The sequence below is a fragment of the Pygocentrus nattereri genome, chromosome 9 (genome assembly GCF_015220715.1).
Source record: "Pygocentrus nattereri isolate fPygNat1 chromosome 9, fPygNat1.pri, whole genome shotgun sequence".
Classification (NCBI taxonomy): Eukaryota; Metazoa; Chordata; class Actinopteri; order Characiformes; family Serrasalmidae; genus Pygocentrus; species Pygocentrus nattereri.
In genome coordinates, this window is record NC_051219.1 from 35,593,841 (window position 1) to 35,611,790 (window position 17,950).

Here is a 17,950-nt window from a genome sequence, read left to right on the forward strand (position 1 = left end):
CACTGTATGGTTTGATAGTTTTTGATATAGTTTGGTAGTGTTTGGTATGGTTTAGTAGTTGATACTGTAAGTTCAATATATGATGAGTATACAGTCTATAAATTGCTTACTGTTAAAATCATAAAACAGCTTAAACTTAGCCATGTGAAGTACCCTAAACTCTACTGTTACTGTAGTTATGCATTGAAAATGCAAATTTCATTAGCCCTTTTCATGTTTCGTGAGGAAAGCCATTCCATAAGAGGAAGGCTGCTTAACGGCTTCATTGGTACAAGCACGACCACCAATGGGGAAAATAGATCTACCTACTGAATGTTCTAAAGCCAGACAATATATCAGGACTGATTGAGGACAGGGACTAACACTGATAGATGGAAACCATCTGTAATTATGTTGCTGTTGTCTCAAAACTATTGCAAAGCCTGACAATTTGAAAACAATTAACTAACAATATATATTGAGCAGTATTACTCTATGGATAGATCATAGATAGGGTACAAGAAGGCAGAACTCCAAAAGTGAGAGTTCCTCTCTCAGCCTCCATTCATTCATGAAGCTTCAAGCTCTCTACCATGAAGTGCTCTCGTAAGTGCATCTCTCTTTTTCCTCAGACTCTGATTTATTCTTTTGCCTCTTAAAAGCATACACGTGTGCAGACACTGAAGGCCCTCAAATAATTCTGCATGGCCAGGGATTCTCCGAAACAGCTGAGACAGCCACATTTCTGTGCATGCTGACAGAAATGTGTGCGAACAAAGGGTCTAACTTTAGCTTTAAACGATACAGGACTGTAGTAGATGGAAGAGAACCTCTGGCAACAAGCCTCTGATGGAGAATGCTGCCCCCCAGGGTTAGTGTCTTCTGGATGAATCACTTCCATGTGGAAACGCTGGGGGCCTGCTCACGGCGACTATTCGATACACACTGCACTTCCTCAAATTCTGTATTAAACTCACAAGGAGACACAAAGCAGGAAAGATGATAGCCCGCACTGTTCTATGCGGTCATCCTCTGCATCTGAAATAATAAACACATCTGCCAGAGCTCAGTGAGAGAGAGAGAGAGAGAGAGAGAAAGAGGAAGAGGGAGCGCGTGAGTGTCTTCCATAGCCGAGTCTGTCGGCGTGTGGCCTGTGTGTCTATAAAAACACTGCAAGATCGAGTGCTCCTTGCTTTCCCTGTGGGGAGAAGAGGGGAAGAGATAAAGGAATACATCCCACCTGTAAAACCCTCTTCCTTTCCAGCTGTCCCAGAGCCAAGTCAAGAAAACCAGAGAACACTGGAGAAAAGGGCCAGGCAAGGGGACTCCGGCTCTCACAATGACTTCACCCCAGCATGGATAATACAAGCCCAAACTCAAAGCAGAAGCGCTGGCCCTGTTCCCTCATTCCTGCTCCCTCTCTCTTCCCTCTTTTCCCCACCATTCCCTCTCTGCCCCTTTGTCCTCAGGGGGTCTATATCTGCAATATATTCCCTATGACCTGACAGAGCTTTAAGGGATTGCTGATATATCTTTTGAATATCTTTTAAACACGTAAAACTGTTTAAAACCTCTAACCCTTAGAAGTCTAGAATTGGTATTGTCATATTCACATTACATTATAGCTAAGACCTATTATAGAGTTATTGAATTATTGATAACAGCCATGAAGTCCGTAAGTGGAATTTATTGTAAGACTGTTTTTCATGTCTACATTTAGTTTAATTATGATGAGGTCTTTGTAGATCGAGTAAATTTTTTTTTTACTGATTTAACGCATGAAAACTTTCACATCAATGATTCACATTCAATGTTTGTTTTTAACACTGAGAATGTGAGAAGATCCAGATGATCCACAAACTCACAAAAGCTGAAGCTCTATCACATGTGCGTTACGTAGTATGTGTGCGCTGGGCTTGGAGGCTCTGCTTCAGTTCGGAGCTCAGAGTATTAAAATGAGTGAACGAACTACTACAGCAATATGAAAATATGGAAGACAAATTTAGAATAGATTCACATAGATTAGCAGCTTTATTAATATTTCAGATATAACATTCATTTCTGTACGGTTACAAATGCAGCAAAATTAAATAAATGCAGACATTGAGCACAGAAACCCAGTATTGCCTAAACGTTCTAATTTCTGGAGAACAATAAATGTCATCAAATATTAGTTTGAAATATCAGCCATATCTAAACATCTGTTAACTTTCTGCAGATGCCAACAGGATTTCAATATCACAGTGCCAGCGATTCAGAATCATTCACTTTCCATCCAACTGCAATATTAATAAAACATCCCTTCTCTGCACTTTTGATAGAATATCTTGTTTTATTGAGCTTCAAGTGTGAAATAATTAAACAACATATAAAATGGAGTATTTGAAGGCCTACATGCCATGGAGGACCAAGGAAGTTTCACCTCTGCTCTTTATTCATCTATCATTTTTCTAACAATCTGTGTTACATTCACTGAATTTGCTACATGCTGAGGGTCTAATTGCCTTCAAATGGTTCACGTAGTTAAGAAATCTCCACACGAACGCTAACCATGCTGCAAATTATGAAAAGCAGCCAAAACGCAGGGAGCAAACAGCTCAGTTCAAAGGGCGACTTATGCACAAAGCCTGTTGTACTTCCAGTCTACACCAATCCCACATGTTCCCTCTCCATAATAACAGGGTAGTAATGAGGGCCTTCCTCTCCACACACTGCTGCCCAGCATACACTGACAGATCAACACAGCAGGCAACAATTCCCACTGTGTTCATCTGTGTGTGTGTGTGTGTGTGTGTGTGTGTGTGTATGTGTGTGTGTGTGTGTGTGTTTTCATACCCACAGACAGACAGAGACTGTAGAGTCAGGGTCAGGGAAAGATGATCAGTGTAGCGTCACTTGTAAAAATAAATAAAAGGGGGAAAAAAAACAGACAAAAAGCCCTCCGTGTGTGTGTGTGAGTGTGTGACAAAGTTTCTGAGATGCCCTGAGCCAGATATCTCTGTTTGCCTCTGAAAGCCTGCGCTTCCTTGCCATTGTTAGCTAAAACAACAGGATTGCTGGGTGACTTCGTTCGAGCCAGACAAATCTCTTGGCTCAGGAGAGCTGCCGTGCTGCAGAGCAGAGCAGACAGGAGCTGAGCACAGCACTTGAACAGACTGGCACATTCCTCTGAGACACAGAGACCTGCTGCTGAGGAATCTCCACTGACTTCAGAACACTTCCTTCCAACCCTGATCCCTAACACACTTTCACTGCACCACATCACATCCACCCACTATCATTTTAATAGGTCTTTGCAGTGTTGAACTGAGAAATGCCAGTGTTGCTACATATCAACTCAAGATGTACATATAAAAGTAGCCACAAAGTAACCGATTCAATTAACTTCTTAACTCTTTTAAGGGGAATTCCATCAATGTTTTAAAATTTCAGCTAAATCATTACTAAATAATTATGATGCAAACAAACTTATCCAGATCAAGTTAATGTGAAATGTGCCATTCTAGAGAAATAGACAATCAGAATTGCTCACAGTGGCGGTGATGAGACATGTTTCATGGCTCTAGGCCAATTTTACAAGCCTGTCCCAAGATGCCTGCTTTTTCACACTAGTCGTGATGAACAGTAATGAAGCAAAGATGTTTGTTTTAACCAGTAATAAATATGTTTGTATTAGAAGTGTATTAATTCTGAAACCGAGACTGAAACAATGCAAACGTCCACATCATTACAAACCCCCAGTCTTGCATTGCGGATCCTGAAGATGGCCAATTTGAACAGAACTGTGGCTCAAAAAATAGAAAATTTGGATAACTGATATACTCCTAGTTCATAGCAATGGCATTTGTCTTCAACTTTATGTAGGTGACATTTGAGCATAGCTATAGTTGTAAAATGCTTAAAAGTGGTTTAAGACTGGCTGCTACAACTTAAAAAACTTCAAATAACGATGTCCACTTTTAATTATGAACCTAGGTTGCCTTTTTTTTTTTGCTTCACACTTGCATTACCACCATGATGCCAAGTGACAAACATGGTATGAAAGGGTTAAACCGCAGACTATTCAGCTATCAGTCTTATTATTCTATAGTTCACTGAATTATGAAACTAAACGGTTTCATTACCAAACGTTGAATATCTATTTGAAACAAAAAAGGGATTTTAAAAGACTTGTAGGAAGGAAAGTTCAGACCCACCAACAGGCATACAGAGTTCAAGGAGGTGAGTCCAGCTAAAAGTAGTTCTTGTTTCTAAAGAATATACACAGCAACTTAGACCTGATAAAAGTTATCAGTTCATCTAAGCAGGTATGGACACAACAGTTCTCTCTAGCTCTGGGTAGAACTGACGGATTATGGGTGGAGTTTAGCTGAAGTAGGTCAGGTTGCTGCTGTTAAGGCCTCAGTGCTGCACCTGGTGGTTATTGCACTAGTGGCTTTACAGCTTAGATTCCAGTGTAATTACAGGTATGCTTGGCCAAGCTCAGTGACATAGAGGACTACGGGAACACTAGGGGCAGACTGACCTTGTCGGCCTAGCACTGCAGCATATAGACACACGACTGGGTTTTTTCCTAACCACAGCATTTAAGAACAATCTAGTGTTGGATGGATGGTTAGATGGGTAGACAGGTGGATGGATGGACAGAAGGATGGGTTCAACACATACATAAGTTGGCTGATAATAACGCTGGGCGATATACTATCTACACCAGTGTATTGATAACAATATTGATTTTTAGTTTCAGTCGTATTGATAGATACAACAACAAATCCAATGTATGTCATTTGCTGTGTGCTTCAAATGAAATATAGTGATATTGAATTTTATCAATACTACCCAGGGCTACCCAATTACACTGACTTGATTGATTTATCAATATCTGTGTAAAATTATAGTGGCACAGGACTGATGTTAAGCGAACTAGTTTCGTACTTAAACTAGCAGAAATCTCTGAAGTCAGAAGAAATGTTCCTATAGAAGCTTTCACTGACACTGTTAAGCTGGCAGTTACCACTTGCAAGCCCAATGACAGGAGTCCTCAAACAAGACACCAGGTCACAATGCATCAGGGACCAGAGGAAACAATCCAGACAAGAAAGAGGCAGGAGGAGCACAGGAAGGAGCTTGCATCCCTCCACAACCGTCCCCGGGGGCGCAGGACCCCCTACCAGCCAACAAAATCAACATCCTACAGATATGAAAACCTGGAAAAGCTCACGTCTAGCAGATAGGATACTCTGACACACAGTTAACACGGGTACAAAAGCCCAAAGCAGAGCATTCAACAAGTCCGCCCTCACAGATCGAGAACAGTTCTGTGTCTATTAAACCCTAATCCTCACTGCCTGAAGCTTCCCATCCTTATATCCTTATTTCAAACAGTCCATTCAGGTTCAGCACTCATGTTGACCTAAGGTTTGTGTAGTTTCTAAAGTAAATTGGCAAATTGGCTCTGGCTCTGCTGGAACATGCTAACATGCTGCAGCTGGGTTTGAAACAGCTGTTTTCAATGAGGCTGAGCCCTTTATGGTCTTGGAGCTCACAGGAGGCATGGTTCTCGAAAAGGGTGTCAAATTTTGAGTCAAAATTTAAAAATCAATGTGAGCATCCAGTGTAGAACTTCATAAGAAGAGATAGAGCACAACATTGGCCAAAAGCAGCAACAAATTACTCAACTTACTTCAATTCAAAACGGATGGAAAGAGCACTGCCTTTTTGTAGGAAATGTAGTTGTTGTTGTCTGCAATGCTTGGAAGACTGATATGACTATGTTCACAGTCATGTGCAAAGGTTTGGGTGTTTCTGAGCAAATGATGTGATGTTAATTTTCTAGGTGAGTAAGTACTTAACGCTTAATTGCAGTTACTGAATGTAATATATTGGGGGGAAAAGGACATAAAACGTTGTCTGTGCAAATATTATCGCACATTTGTAATGTTAATGTTAAATTTTGCAAATTGATATAGTTTGCACAATAAAATTTGCAGAAAATCCAATGTTTAAGCCATGTAATTTGACAGAGAGTGTTCAAACTTTTGCGTTTGACTGTAAAATGTAGGATAGCTTATCTAGAAAAAATTTAAATCAATCCAGAATTGTTGTATTAAAACCTAAAAAAGTGGATTGAAAAAAAAGACATTTTTGAACTGTGACAAGTGTGAGTAAAGTGGACCTCCAGTCTACTTCTGGATAGTGATAAAGAGGAGACAGGTGCCTTTTATTGATTCCAAAAAGTGCAACAAGCTCATAGTGTTCAGTATAATCATTTACCAACACCAGGTCAAATCAGCCTAACTAAAACCACACAATGGCATTTTTCCTGTTTACAATATGAGGGGGAAAATCAAATTGCCCTCACTCCATTATCATGTTTTGTTCTCATGCACAAGCCATCTTTTATGTCCTTGGCAACTGAGGACACCCTTCCCAACCATCCAGCTCCAGGGACCAGATCACTGAGCAAACAAATTGTCAAAGTGGATTGAATGTCCCACAGGGACTAGTCACTGGTTAGCTTGCTAGCTCTTACAATCCCCTGATCCCTTGGATACAATTCAGTTTCAAGGTTTATGTGATAACATAATGAAACTGATCATCATTTGATATGTTCTTTTGTATGTTTTGCACTAGTAGTTTATAATACAGATTGTCATTGCAAAAGCCATATATTTCAGAAATGGTACCTGTATAAGGAAAAAATGGTCCTAGCTTTAATGTGCATTAATGTACATTTCAAACCATTTCTACTCGTCCATTCATGCATGTGTCACAAGCATTTATCATGAAATATTCACACAATGTAAAAAGTGGAATATAAAATGGAAAAATTGAGATTTGAGAACTTACAGTAGAATATATTGTATTGTGGAACAGTATTAGTTTTCAACTAGGGTCAAATATAAATCAAGAAATCTGTTTTATCACAAGCAATTTCAAAATATTCCTTCCTCATCTTCCTCATCCGGGACAGTTTTGCTTCTATATAGTTCAAGTCTTTCTCAAAACATGCCCACCACAGCAATCTAATTGGTGTTTTACATCACACCCTTCATGCAAAGCCTAACTTCACTGAGCCCTGACAATACAGACAGGACTCAAATGAAAATCTAAGTAAAGTGCACAGCAGTGTTATTGAGAGAAAACTGGAAAAAGTGAATTTCAAGCTTGTAGTCTAAAGATTTTCTGTCATGTTTCATATGGGTTATTAGTCTCTTCAACAGACACTGAAGGAAATAAAACACTCCAACTGTCTTAAATATAATCAACAGTACACAGTGCAGCAAAGTTATCCTTTCCAGAAGGAACAGTCTATGGATTAAGCCATTGACCGATAACCAAAACTAAACAGGGGGAACAAATTCTCTCCCTGGGGATCTGCAAACTTTTGGGCCAAAGCCTTGAGTGGTCTCTGATTAGCCACACTGGCCACAGCAGCTGTGCACTCTTTCACACTAAGTCCAAGTTGGAATGCTGTCACAGATCTCAAGGAAGCCGTATCCCACAAAGCTTTGTGCTTTGGTCTCCGTTCAACCCTTTGTGTCTGGAATCCGAGGGGTTTTCCGGTTCACTTCTCATTCAAACCCTCGGAACGCAATGACCAAATAAGTATTTCCTTCTCACGGATGGAGCTTGTCCAGGTCTTGCAACATACCCTTCTCACGATGGTCAGTGGAGTAGAGCAGAGTCAGGAATGGTAATGGTCAAGGTGAGTGCAGCAAGTCTTAGATATACATGATGAAGGGATCTTAAAGGCTTCTGGATGCCACTGTTTAAAGAAGGAAACTGGTTTATTTTAATGATCTCATAAGAATTTCTTTCTGCGGTCTGATGAATAAAGTCAATATAACACTGATAATGATAATACTTAAGGAACTCTGTGGAGTGACCTACAGCGACAGCATTGTGATAAAGTCCACAGCTGCAAATTTGCTGTCTTTATTTGCTCCATTGAAGACAAAAATCATTAGCCAACTGTGCATAAAAATATCAATGAATAACCAAAGCACAACAGGTACAAAATTCCATATTTCCTTTCTTTTACAACTTGTCTGGCGTATAGAACAAGCATGTGGTTTACACAACTGTGTTTGAGATCAGTCCAGTCTGTAGCTATCTGGCAGTTTCTCAAACTGGGAAGAAGTGAGATGTAGGCAGAAAGCAGCTAACACTCCTTTCTCTTTATCTTTCATTTCATATCTTTCTTATGTGAACTCCTTCATCGTTATTCCAAGCAGGCGAGCCACTTTCATGATTTTAATTAAAATCTTAAAAATGAAATAACTCCAGAGATTCTCAGAAGCTGGCAAACAGGTGTAATTTCCAGCCCTTTGTCACTCTGCTGGTTTTCTCCACTGCACTCTAATTATCTTTTTGCTACCAGTTTTGCTTTCTTTCTTGCTATCCTCCCTCTCACTGCTTCGGCTCAGCCTAGCCCCTCACCAATCACACAACCACACAGACAGTTCCAGTGATGCACTATGCTGAGAATAAGCCCACGGAGACAAATCACTTCCCATGACTTCTCTTACAAAGAGGTGTTTGTGTGGACGCTAATGTAATGGGCTAGTGAGACCCAGCGTCCTATTTAGAGCACTGGCAGGGCTAAAGAGTTTACTCTGATGTCATCTCCTCTTATGGCCATTAACACTACATTCTTGAAAATAAAGGTGCCAAAAGGGGTTATTTGGAGCAATGCCAGGAGAGGAACCACCTCCTGTTTCCTGAAGAACCTTTCAAACGAGTGGTTTCAGTTGAGGTCTTTTAAATAGCTGTCAAAAACCGTCAAAAAGCGGTTCTTCTACACTAGTCAAAGAACCTTTAGAGGCACCATTATTTTCTGTATAACTAAAGATCTGAGATGTGAAACGGGACCATTCGAGTGGTTTGATGTGAAATGCTTCACTGTAGATAAACACACCAACTCAAATTTTGTTTACAATGACAATAAGGTTGCAATGTCTACAATGCAAGCATGTATAAGATATAACAATGACCAGTAAACCTACATTTCTCTTCTGAGTGTTTATCTGTAAGTCAAGCATGTAGAAAGAAATCCCCTTTAAAAAGAGTGATGGTAAAGAAAAATTTTGTCTGCTTTTCCAGTTTTTTCCAGTTAAAGGTAGTTCCACTGTTACACAAGTAACCCTCACTTCTAAAGCTGCAGGCACACCCACCAATGCATAGTGCTGGCTGTCATCTCCATTAGGTGACACCTCCAAGCACTTTCCTGTCAGACAGTGTGCCCTGTAATAGTTCTGCTCTATTGCCAACAGTCTGGCAGTCTAGCAGCTACAGTTATCGAATACTTGCCTCCCAAATCTCACGAAATACTTTTGAAATCCTGGGGCTAAAGGAGAGATCAAGCTGGAATAACACACAGGAGCACTTTTAAATCAAGCCGCGGGCTGTGAACAGCCAGCCAAAATGAGTGTCATACAGAGGCCATTAACAAGACAGCGAGAAAGTCCTTCACCTCGATCATTCCATATCTATTAATCATTACCTGCTTAAAGCTAATGGCTACCTAGCCGAGTAGGCAGACCTTTGTGCAGTAAGAAATCAAGAGACATTCCTAACCTCCTCCTTACACAAACAGCAGGACAAAGAAGAGTGCTTCCACAGGCCAGGAGCATAGGAGCCTCATGGAAGGAGGGTCCTACACATACCCACCATGAAGACCACCTGCTGATATTGCTAGACCCCCAGTGAGCTGTGTTTTAGACTTCACATGAACCATCAAGCCTTAAAGGGGCCTCTCTGGGCCTCCCAGCATGGTGGTAGTAGAGCTGAAGGAGAGCATGAGGGAGAAAAAACAAAATACGATGGGGTCTTAATGATGAAACATGAAGTCTAATGACACCACTGGTAGCGTGAATTCGTAACAAAGTGGATGCGACTAGCCTGTTTAGAACAGTTTCCCTTTCCATTTTTGCTTGCTCTCTCTTTTCTCTTAGCTTTTTCTTTCTTTTGCTTCCGTTTCATTTTCAGTGGTTATAAATGTCTTCTGCACCCTTTGCCAATCCAAGTTGTTTTGACATGGCAATCTATGCCTTCATCAGAGGATATCCGTGCTCTCTATTCCAGAAAATTTCCAAAACAGTTCTTCTGGCCTTAAAAGATGAATTCCACCATTTTTCTCAATATTCAATCAAAATTCTCAAAAATGAATTAAATGGCTGAGATGGAAGCAAAGTTATTAAGAGTGGTTTAATATGAGATACACTGTAGAGAACCCTGTTGACCTGGATTTCTGTACAGTAGTGCTGAGAGAAACCAGTGCTTGTGATGTCTACTACAGCCATATGCAAATATTATTGGATGACAAAATTATTTGTCATCCAAAATGATTGGGGAACCTACAGGTCTTCTGAGTTGTTTATATATGATTTTAAAATAGTGGTAAATCTGAAAAAATAAAATCTCCCTTGCCTAACAATGTTATGTGTACCTCTCCACCATATGTGCATTTACAAAAATGCATTTTAGGCCAAAACCTCTTCTATCCTTTAACTATCATTAAACAAAGTCTTAGGAATCAGGCAGCGTGTTTATAACCATTTCACATATTAGCTTCCTGTAAAGTAGCATTTAGAGGCATTAAACTCTTAAGACGTCTGGTTCCCATCATTGCTGTGAACAATTCTGACTCATGTTTCTCTAGAATGGTACTTTTTCTCTTTTATTGACTTGGTCAACATCTTAACAATTCAATTATGCAGAACATATCCACTCGTATAAGTAAACGTGAAAGTAAAACCTTCAGTAGCAACTCTTAGTATGTCCGCTTTAGATCTGCCCTAAGGCTAAAATAAGAGTCTATCCTTGGAAAGTTTTCTTTTTGTCCAATTCAGACTCCAAGTGTCCAAGAACACTTAAATAACACAGCAAGCAACATGGGAAACAAAGGAGCCAAAAACCAGGAACACTGCGGGTTAATCAGGAGATAACAGGGATGTTTTTAAAGGTCATGTAAATAGGCTTTTAGGGCCATGCACTTTGGGCTAATAAAGGCATTAGTCCAAGTGCTCCTCTAAGAGCCCTGAGTAGCCCAGGGCAAAGGAGAGGCTGTAGGAGTGAGAGTGAGAATACGATGCCTGCAGGACACTCCTTTCGCCTTCGGTCACACTCCCACGACCAGAAGCAGCAAGTAAAACATCTTCAGCATTCCAGTCAACACCTGTAGCCAAGCATTCCTCCACGGCCTGCTCTGTCTTTGGCCTTTATCTCTCTTCCCCTTTCCCAAACCCATCAGAGAGCTCTTCTACCTTAACAAAGCCCTTTGTTGTTTGACTTTAGTAACGCTGTTCCCAAGCCCAGCCAGGAATCCCTTCATTACTCGGCGCTATCTTAGCTGTCAGAAGTGAGGAGTGAGGAGAGGATACACTAGACAGGCCTGCAGGTACAGTCTTGTTCTCGCGCTCTATCCCCCACACCGACTCCCTCGCTCTCACTCATGCTGTACATACAAGATCTGGATACAGCCTAACAACAAGTGGGATGAAAAAAAGACTTCACCTTGCTTAAGAGCTCGCACTTTATTAAATAAATGATGGATGACAGCATCTTATTCCACTTGGCCCACACAAAGTTCAGTTTCACGTAATGCACTTTTAGAACAGCGCCGGATTTAGAATATATTAGAGAAACCACACCACATGTGCTTTGGAACAAACACTTCAGCGGCCTAAACTGATTATAGGTGCTGAAACAAATCTATCGGCCTTGCAAAAACACAGCTGGTCACCATTCCCAATGAATATTTGAGTATCTAAGCACTGCGTAAAAGAAACATATGGTTTGATAGAACCACATTTCCCTTGGTAGCTAATCATCACTTACTTTCCGTAAGGCAAGACCTAAATCTCTGTTTTGGTGAGGTGTTTGAGTCAACAAGTTTATTTAGACAACTAACAGTGCAAAGCCTCTCCACAGTAGAGGCCCCCTTGGCGTTAGGTGTAAAGACTAAGGAGAAAGGCTTGCAGAAGACCACTTCTTGTCCAGACAGCAGGCAGACAAAGAGAGGAATTTGCACATGTGCGCCAAATTCGGAGAAATATTGCAAACAAGTGAGGGCAACAAAAGTCACCTGCCAAGCAGCCCTGTGGGAGTGGACCTAAGCCATGGACAGTGACTTGGTCGGTTGTTCATGCTCTAAATGTTCTGTACCTGGTAATTTAGGTCAAACTGCACATTCACTGTTCTTTCTTTAACCCTATCTTACCTAATGTATCGTTGGCAATGTCAGATTTCTGAATGCTGTTGTTAGTTAGTGTCAATAAGTACCTTTTTAAACAAGCAGACACAGGAATACGAATTCAGTTCACACATCTGGCACATTTTACTGATACTCTGATTAAACAAAACAGTGCTGAGTAATGACACTGAATAAACTTGCATACATCATAATACATTGATTAATAAAGGAAGGCTTGTGCCTCTTTTGTCTAGTTAAAGGAAACGGCCTTCACAGTGATTCATTTTACTGTGGGCAACGTGGACAGTCCTCTGGCAACAGATTTAAACAAGTTAAAGGAAATCTCCAAAGTCTAAATGGATCACAAGCTGGTGAGATGTTGGGTTCAATTAAAAGCTCATTAAAATCTGCCACTACAGTGGTTGCTACCATGTTTTCTATTAATATGTAAACAAAGCACTATACTGCTTTTATTCTTGGAAGTACTGTGACTGTGAGGGTGCACACATTCAGAAAAACATTCCAAACAGTAATAATTTATTAATTATTTTTTATATAGTAATGATAAAATGCTACTGACAGATTAAATCTATCCCATTCGTATACTTGCTCAAACTTCTAGTCTGTGACACAGCAAAACAATGATCTACAAATATTTGGCTTTGTCAGATTATGTTTGTTTCACACCAAAGGAAAAGAGTAGATCAAAAGGCAGAAATCTCTGCTTTCTGGTCTCTGTATTAAAGGGTTAAACCACTACCAGTATCATCAAGTATTTACAAAGCCTAAAAAGCAAGCATGGACACCTGCCATAAAGGACACAGGCACGGTCACGTTAGATGTTATGGCAGACTGGTCACTGGTTTCCTGCCTACAGCAATGTTCTTTACCAGTAAAGGGTCCACTGGGGTGTGAACAGATCATCTCGTGCATGTGTTCTCTTTTGAGAATATTTAACTAAGGCTGCAGCTGCACTGCATAGTCCATTTATTCATTATGGTTAACTAGAGAAGCCGCTTGAAAAACTATTTTAAGCCTGGCCGATGGACTCGTCTTATTTATTCATTCACTACTGACGTCCATTTCCTTCTGCTCCGGATCCTCGATCTGCTGCCGAGGCACAGTTCAGATAAAATTAGCGGCCAGGCTTTTTCACTTGATAAGCTCTTAAAAGCCGAGAACAAGGATTTAACACTGAGAGAAAGAAAGAGAGAGAGGTCCCAGCGAAAGCCTCGAAGCTTGGTGTAAGTTGCTAAGATTTTTAGTAGCTGCCCCCTGACTTCATAAAAGGCTGCCCTGGAGGAGGCTGAAGATTGGCCTTTCACTCAGGGTAGTAAGAAACCCTGAAGCTGGTCTGTTAGTGGTAGACACACCTTCCTGTGGAAGTCTTTAATGCCAGTGGTCGATGGTTGGAGAAAGCACACTCGATATGCAGCGTCTTCTATGTCCTCAAGGCTCAACAGACATGCTGGAGCAGTAAGTGGTGTTACGGCGTGACATGCTGTTCTACACATTTGAGCATCATTTCAGCCACATCTGTCACTAATATTGCTACTCTAATGAATAAATTAATTAATCATTTCATTTTCAATTAAACTTGAAACACTACAGTCCTGCTCAACTAATCTCAAATGTTAGAAGCTCAAAATCAGGAATATCAGGTAACCATGACAGGTAAATTTTAATGCACATAAGCTGCATTAACAGTAAGTTAGTACACTCTTAAAAATGGAGGTTTGTGAATTGTCCTTGTTCCTGACACATGGATCTTTAATTGCTACAGCATAGTGATGTGCACTGATTTTGAAATTCAAGTATCTGTGAGGGTTAATGAAGGAAAACAATTTAAAAAAAAGGAAAACTGACTTTGGCCAATTGTAATGTAGGGCTAAAAGCTTCTCATTTTAGGTGACAGCACTGGTGTCGCACAAAAAAACAAAAACAGAAGTAAATACATTCAAATTATATTATACATTTTTAGAAATTTAGAAATCAGAATTAGTCAAATCTGCGGAAATCTGCTGGTTTTCATGGAATTGTAGAGGGTGTCTCAGATGTGATAAAACTACAGCTCTTGTTGTCCTCTTACTGGTGGTCTTTTCTCCTCAGAGGACAATGTTGCAACACATTTTTCAAAGAAATGTATTTTCACTGTTAGATAGGTCATGAAGCATCAGCTAGAGTTAGCCTAGTTAGCAATAAGGCTGCGCTATCTCAGCCTTCTCAATCACATCCTTAACAACGAGCCCTTGGCAACAAGCACACCTTGTGCCACTCATGAGTAGCAAAGTGCACCATATTATGCATATTTACTCACAAATACAAGGAAACTTGCAACATCCCTAATAGGCTGTAGAACTTTTGCATCGTGTGAAGGTTCATTGGCTTTTTCAACAAACAAAGACCGACCAAAAATGTTTGTGCGATGTGTCCCACCTGTATTTGTTAGTCAAGGGAATCTATACTGTTCTCTCTCCATTCTCTCTGGTTCATTTGGCTTATCAGTTCATTTCGGGACATTGTAAAGACCTTAAGATACTGTTTCCCATTCCTGGTCTTGGGTTGTCCTACACATTTTAGTGTTATCTGTGCTCTCAACACACGATCCAGCTAATCAGCTCATTAACAACCCCTTACTACGTTATAACAGGTGTCTTAAGCAGAGAAAACCCTAAAAAGTGATTTTTCCTATGGCAGCGCTCCAAATAATGTTTATTTTTAAGCTTGCATGACCCGTATTCTGCAGTCTAGCCTCACCACAGAGTAAAGTATGAACACTCTCGCTCATTTCCAACATCAAAGAGATTAGCGCTGCCAGAACTGGATTTCGCTCACCTTCCACACAGTGCTCCACTTCCTCCAGGTTGCGCAGGGTAATCCTCATCAGGCTGGAATTGAGCATCAGCTCATTCTTGTGTGCAGGCCACATGTACTCTGGGGCCAGGTTGACGAAGAAGATGCGTGTGTCTCCGGTGGCCACCTGGTTGTCACAGATGCCTGGGTCTCCGAAACCACCAATCATCACCTTGTTCCCACCATCCAGCAGTACTTCTCCGTTGACCATGGTCTTGCCTTTCAGGTAGCGCCATACTCTAACCTGCAGACATGGAAGAGATCGGACATGAACGACACGGCTCATTAGAAAAGCTCTAGTCAAAACAGAGCTCTCGGTGATGCAGGGCAACAATTATTCTCTCCATCACGTAGTAATTATATTAACAAAGCTTTTTATTCCTTATTCCAGACTTTTTTATCAACTGTTCTTTCTAATGTTGCACTGCAGCAAAGCAATACTACTTGTCTTTACTCTGGGGGTCCTTCTCAGGGGAGCCTTCAGAGTGCTTTCAGCTACCATCATGAGACGCAAGTGTAAGTTCTTTTTTCTTTTCAGCAATTACAAAACCAAAACACAACACAGCAATACGTTCAATTCTAGCAGTTTTTCCCCCTCAGGCAATGATTAATCTATTAAGAAGCACCAGGTCTTGTCATTAGGAATTCAGTGGAAAACAGCATGATAATAATATGGAAGCAATTAAGACCACAGGCTTAGTGACACCACCAAGACTGAGGTCACTGGTTTAATGTGAGCTGTGTCACATTGCAGGTATTTCTAAGGGCCCCGAAGTAATCAGATAGCCTGACTGTCAGTGATCAGCTTGACACAGCAGATTATCACATCCAGTACGCTGGTCATGCTAACAGGGCATTGTAATCTTAATGCGTGTTTATTTACTAAGACAGCTTTAGATTGAATTTTAGACTCAGTTATAACGTGTAGCTGTCTTGTAGTCCGGCTTATGGTGTAAAGTCAACGCTGTGGGCACAGTCTGTGGGACTAAATGTAAAAAAATACATTTTCTGGTGGGACAAAAAGTTTGACAGAACCATATTCTGACCAGATCTTGGTTCACATTCACTGCCCCAGTGTTCACCACACTAATGCAGGTTTTTAGACACAACCTCCAAGTTAAAAATTCACCATTCGAGTCCTCATCAGATATAAAGGCAGTTACTGAGTCACGTCTCAGACTCATAAGAATGTCTTGTTTGTAAAACAAAAGCAGTGATAAGGACACGTCTCCCGGCGGGACTGCAAATCAATGACAGTCACTTTTCTACGCGGGACTAAATAAAGAAATATAGAGGAGTGATAAAGACTCGTTTTCTGGTGATATTTAAACGTGTAGCAGGTGTTTCTCGAGCAAGTGACCCCCAGACCGCTGCAACGTAACGCACCAGCCTACTGGAGAATTTGGGCAACAAACTCTACTAAGCACCTTAAAAACGCCCCGTCTCACATATGAAGTGCGGTTATTAAGTGTAAAAAAAGTTCCTTCTTCTCCACAGTCCTCCTCTCCCGCTGAGCCCTGGCGCCTCTTACCTTGCAGGAGTACGTGTTGTGCACCGGGTCCATGTTCATGATTTCCTCCACGGTCCCGGTCAGAACTATGTTAGCCTCTTCTTCGCGCTCCTCCAGCTCCTTCTCGGAGCAGCTGGCCCGGCAGCGCTGGCACAAGAGCGCCAGAGCGACGCACGCCCAGCCGAGCAAGCGACGCACGCCCATGGTCCCGGAAAAAACGCGAGCGTGGTGGGCTTTAAGCTCGTGGACTTCTACACTAAAGAAAGCTCCCAGCTGCGCGAGTCCTCCGCTACTTTGCCCCCGACTTTTCCCGCGGTTTGCTGCTGCCTGTGTGGAGGCTTAGGTCGCGCGCATCTGCTCCGCGGGCCACTTCGCTCGCGAACCGGGTGCAGGAAGAAGAGGGTGAAGAGAGAGGAGAGAGAGGAGAAGAGAAGAAACGGGGCAGGATTCCTTCTCAAGGAATGTGCTTCTGCACTAGGCTACTCTCCTCTCACCCCCCTCCGCCTCCTCCTCCTTTGCTCTGAGAGTGACGCTTGTGATTTGCATGCAATCTGAATTGCTGATAAGCCGGACGGAGGGCTTGCAGGGCTTCGGGCTGAACAAGGCGGTGCAGAGCGCCGCCCTCTGGAAGCACTGCAGCCGGCCACAGAGCGGGGTCTGCGCGTCCCGCAAGGCTTCAAGACCTGCCTATTACCCGCCCGCTACAAGGAGGAACCAGCATACATGATCTGAAAATATTATTTTATTATTAAACTGGGACTAAGTTAAAATTATAATTATAATAATAATAAATATATAAAAATAAATAAATATAATAATCTTGTTGCTGTAGATAACGAAGTAAATGCTTTGAATAATGATCCAGTGACCGTTAAGTCACCGATATGTGTCACCATGTTTCTCTCCTCTCCCCCTGACCAATCACAAGGCTGCGTCTCTTGCCCCGCCCCGTTTCAGAGTCAGATAAGCTGAACTAGCTAGCAAACTGAAGCTAACGCTAGCTGTTAGCTAGGCCACCGGTCAGTAGCTGCCTGTCTCCCGTTCATTCGTTTATCCCTAAACCAACATTGTTTTGCGTCCATTCCTTCACACATGCGTTTCTTCGTCCATCCACACATCTGTTCGTCCGGTTACCGTCACACAAAAGCCGGATAATAACTTTAGCTCTGTATGAGGGTCGGGCTGGCTAGGAGTGTTAGACAGAGAGCTGTCAATCAAGCTGCTCATTAGCCACGCCCACACAGTTCTAAGATAGGCCTGATCAGCGTTTTTAAGTCGTGTTTTATCATGTTTGTATCTTATTATTATTATTATTTATTGTTGTTGTTGTTGTTGTTTGTTTTAAGATTTGCTGAATGTTTAATATAACAAATTAGTATATTAACATTTTAATATGCTGTACTCTGTGTTCT

The 17,950-nt window shown here is 41.4% G+C and overlaps 1 protein-coding gene across 9 annotated transcripts in view; it reads right to left on the minus strand.

The window, feature by feature from the left end:
• Window positions 1-17,008, minus strand: part of agrn (agrin) — a 323,933-nt gene extending 306,925 nt beyond the window's left edge. For all 9 annotated transcript variants that reach the window (XM_017709231.2, XM_037541557.1, XM_037541562.1 and 6 more), the window contains exons 1-2: window positions 16,560-17,008; window positions 15,011-15,272 (exon numbers count right to left, since the gene is read on the minus strand). In XM_017709231.2, the coding sequence (XP_017564720.1) occupies window positions 15,011-15,272; window positions 16,560-16,742 (445 nt within the window). In that variant the 5' untranslated portion in view covers window positions 16,743-17,008. The remainder of the gene's footprint in view (window positions 1-15,010; window positions 15,273-16,559) is intronic.
• Between the last annotated feature and the right edge of the window lie 942 nt (window positions 17,009-17,950).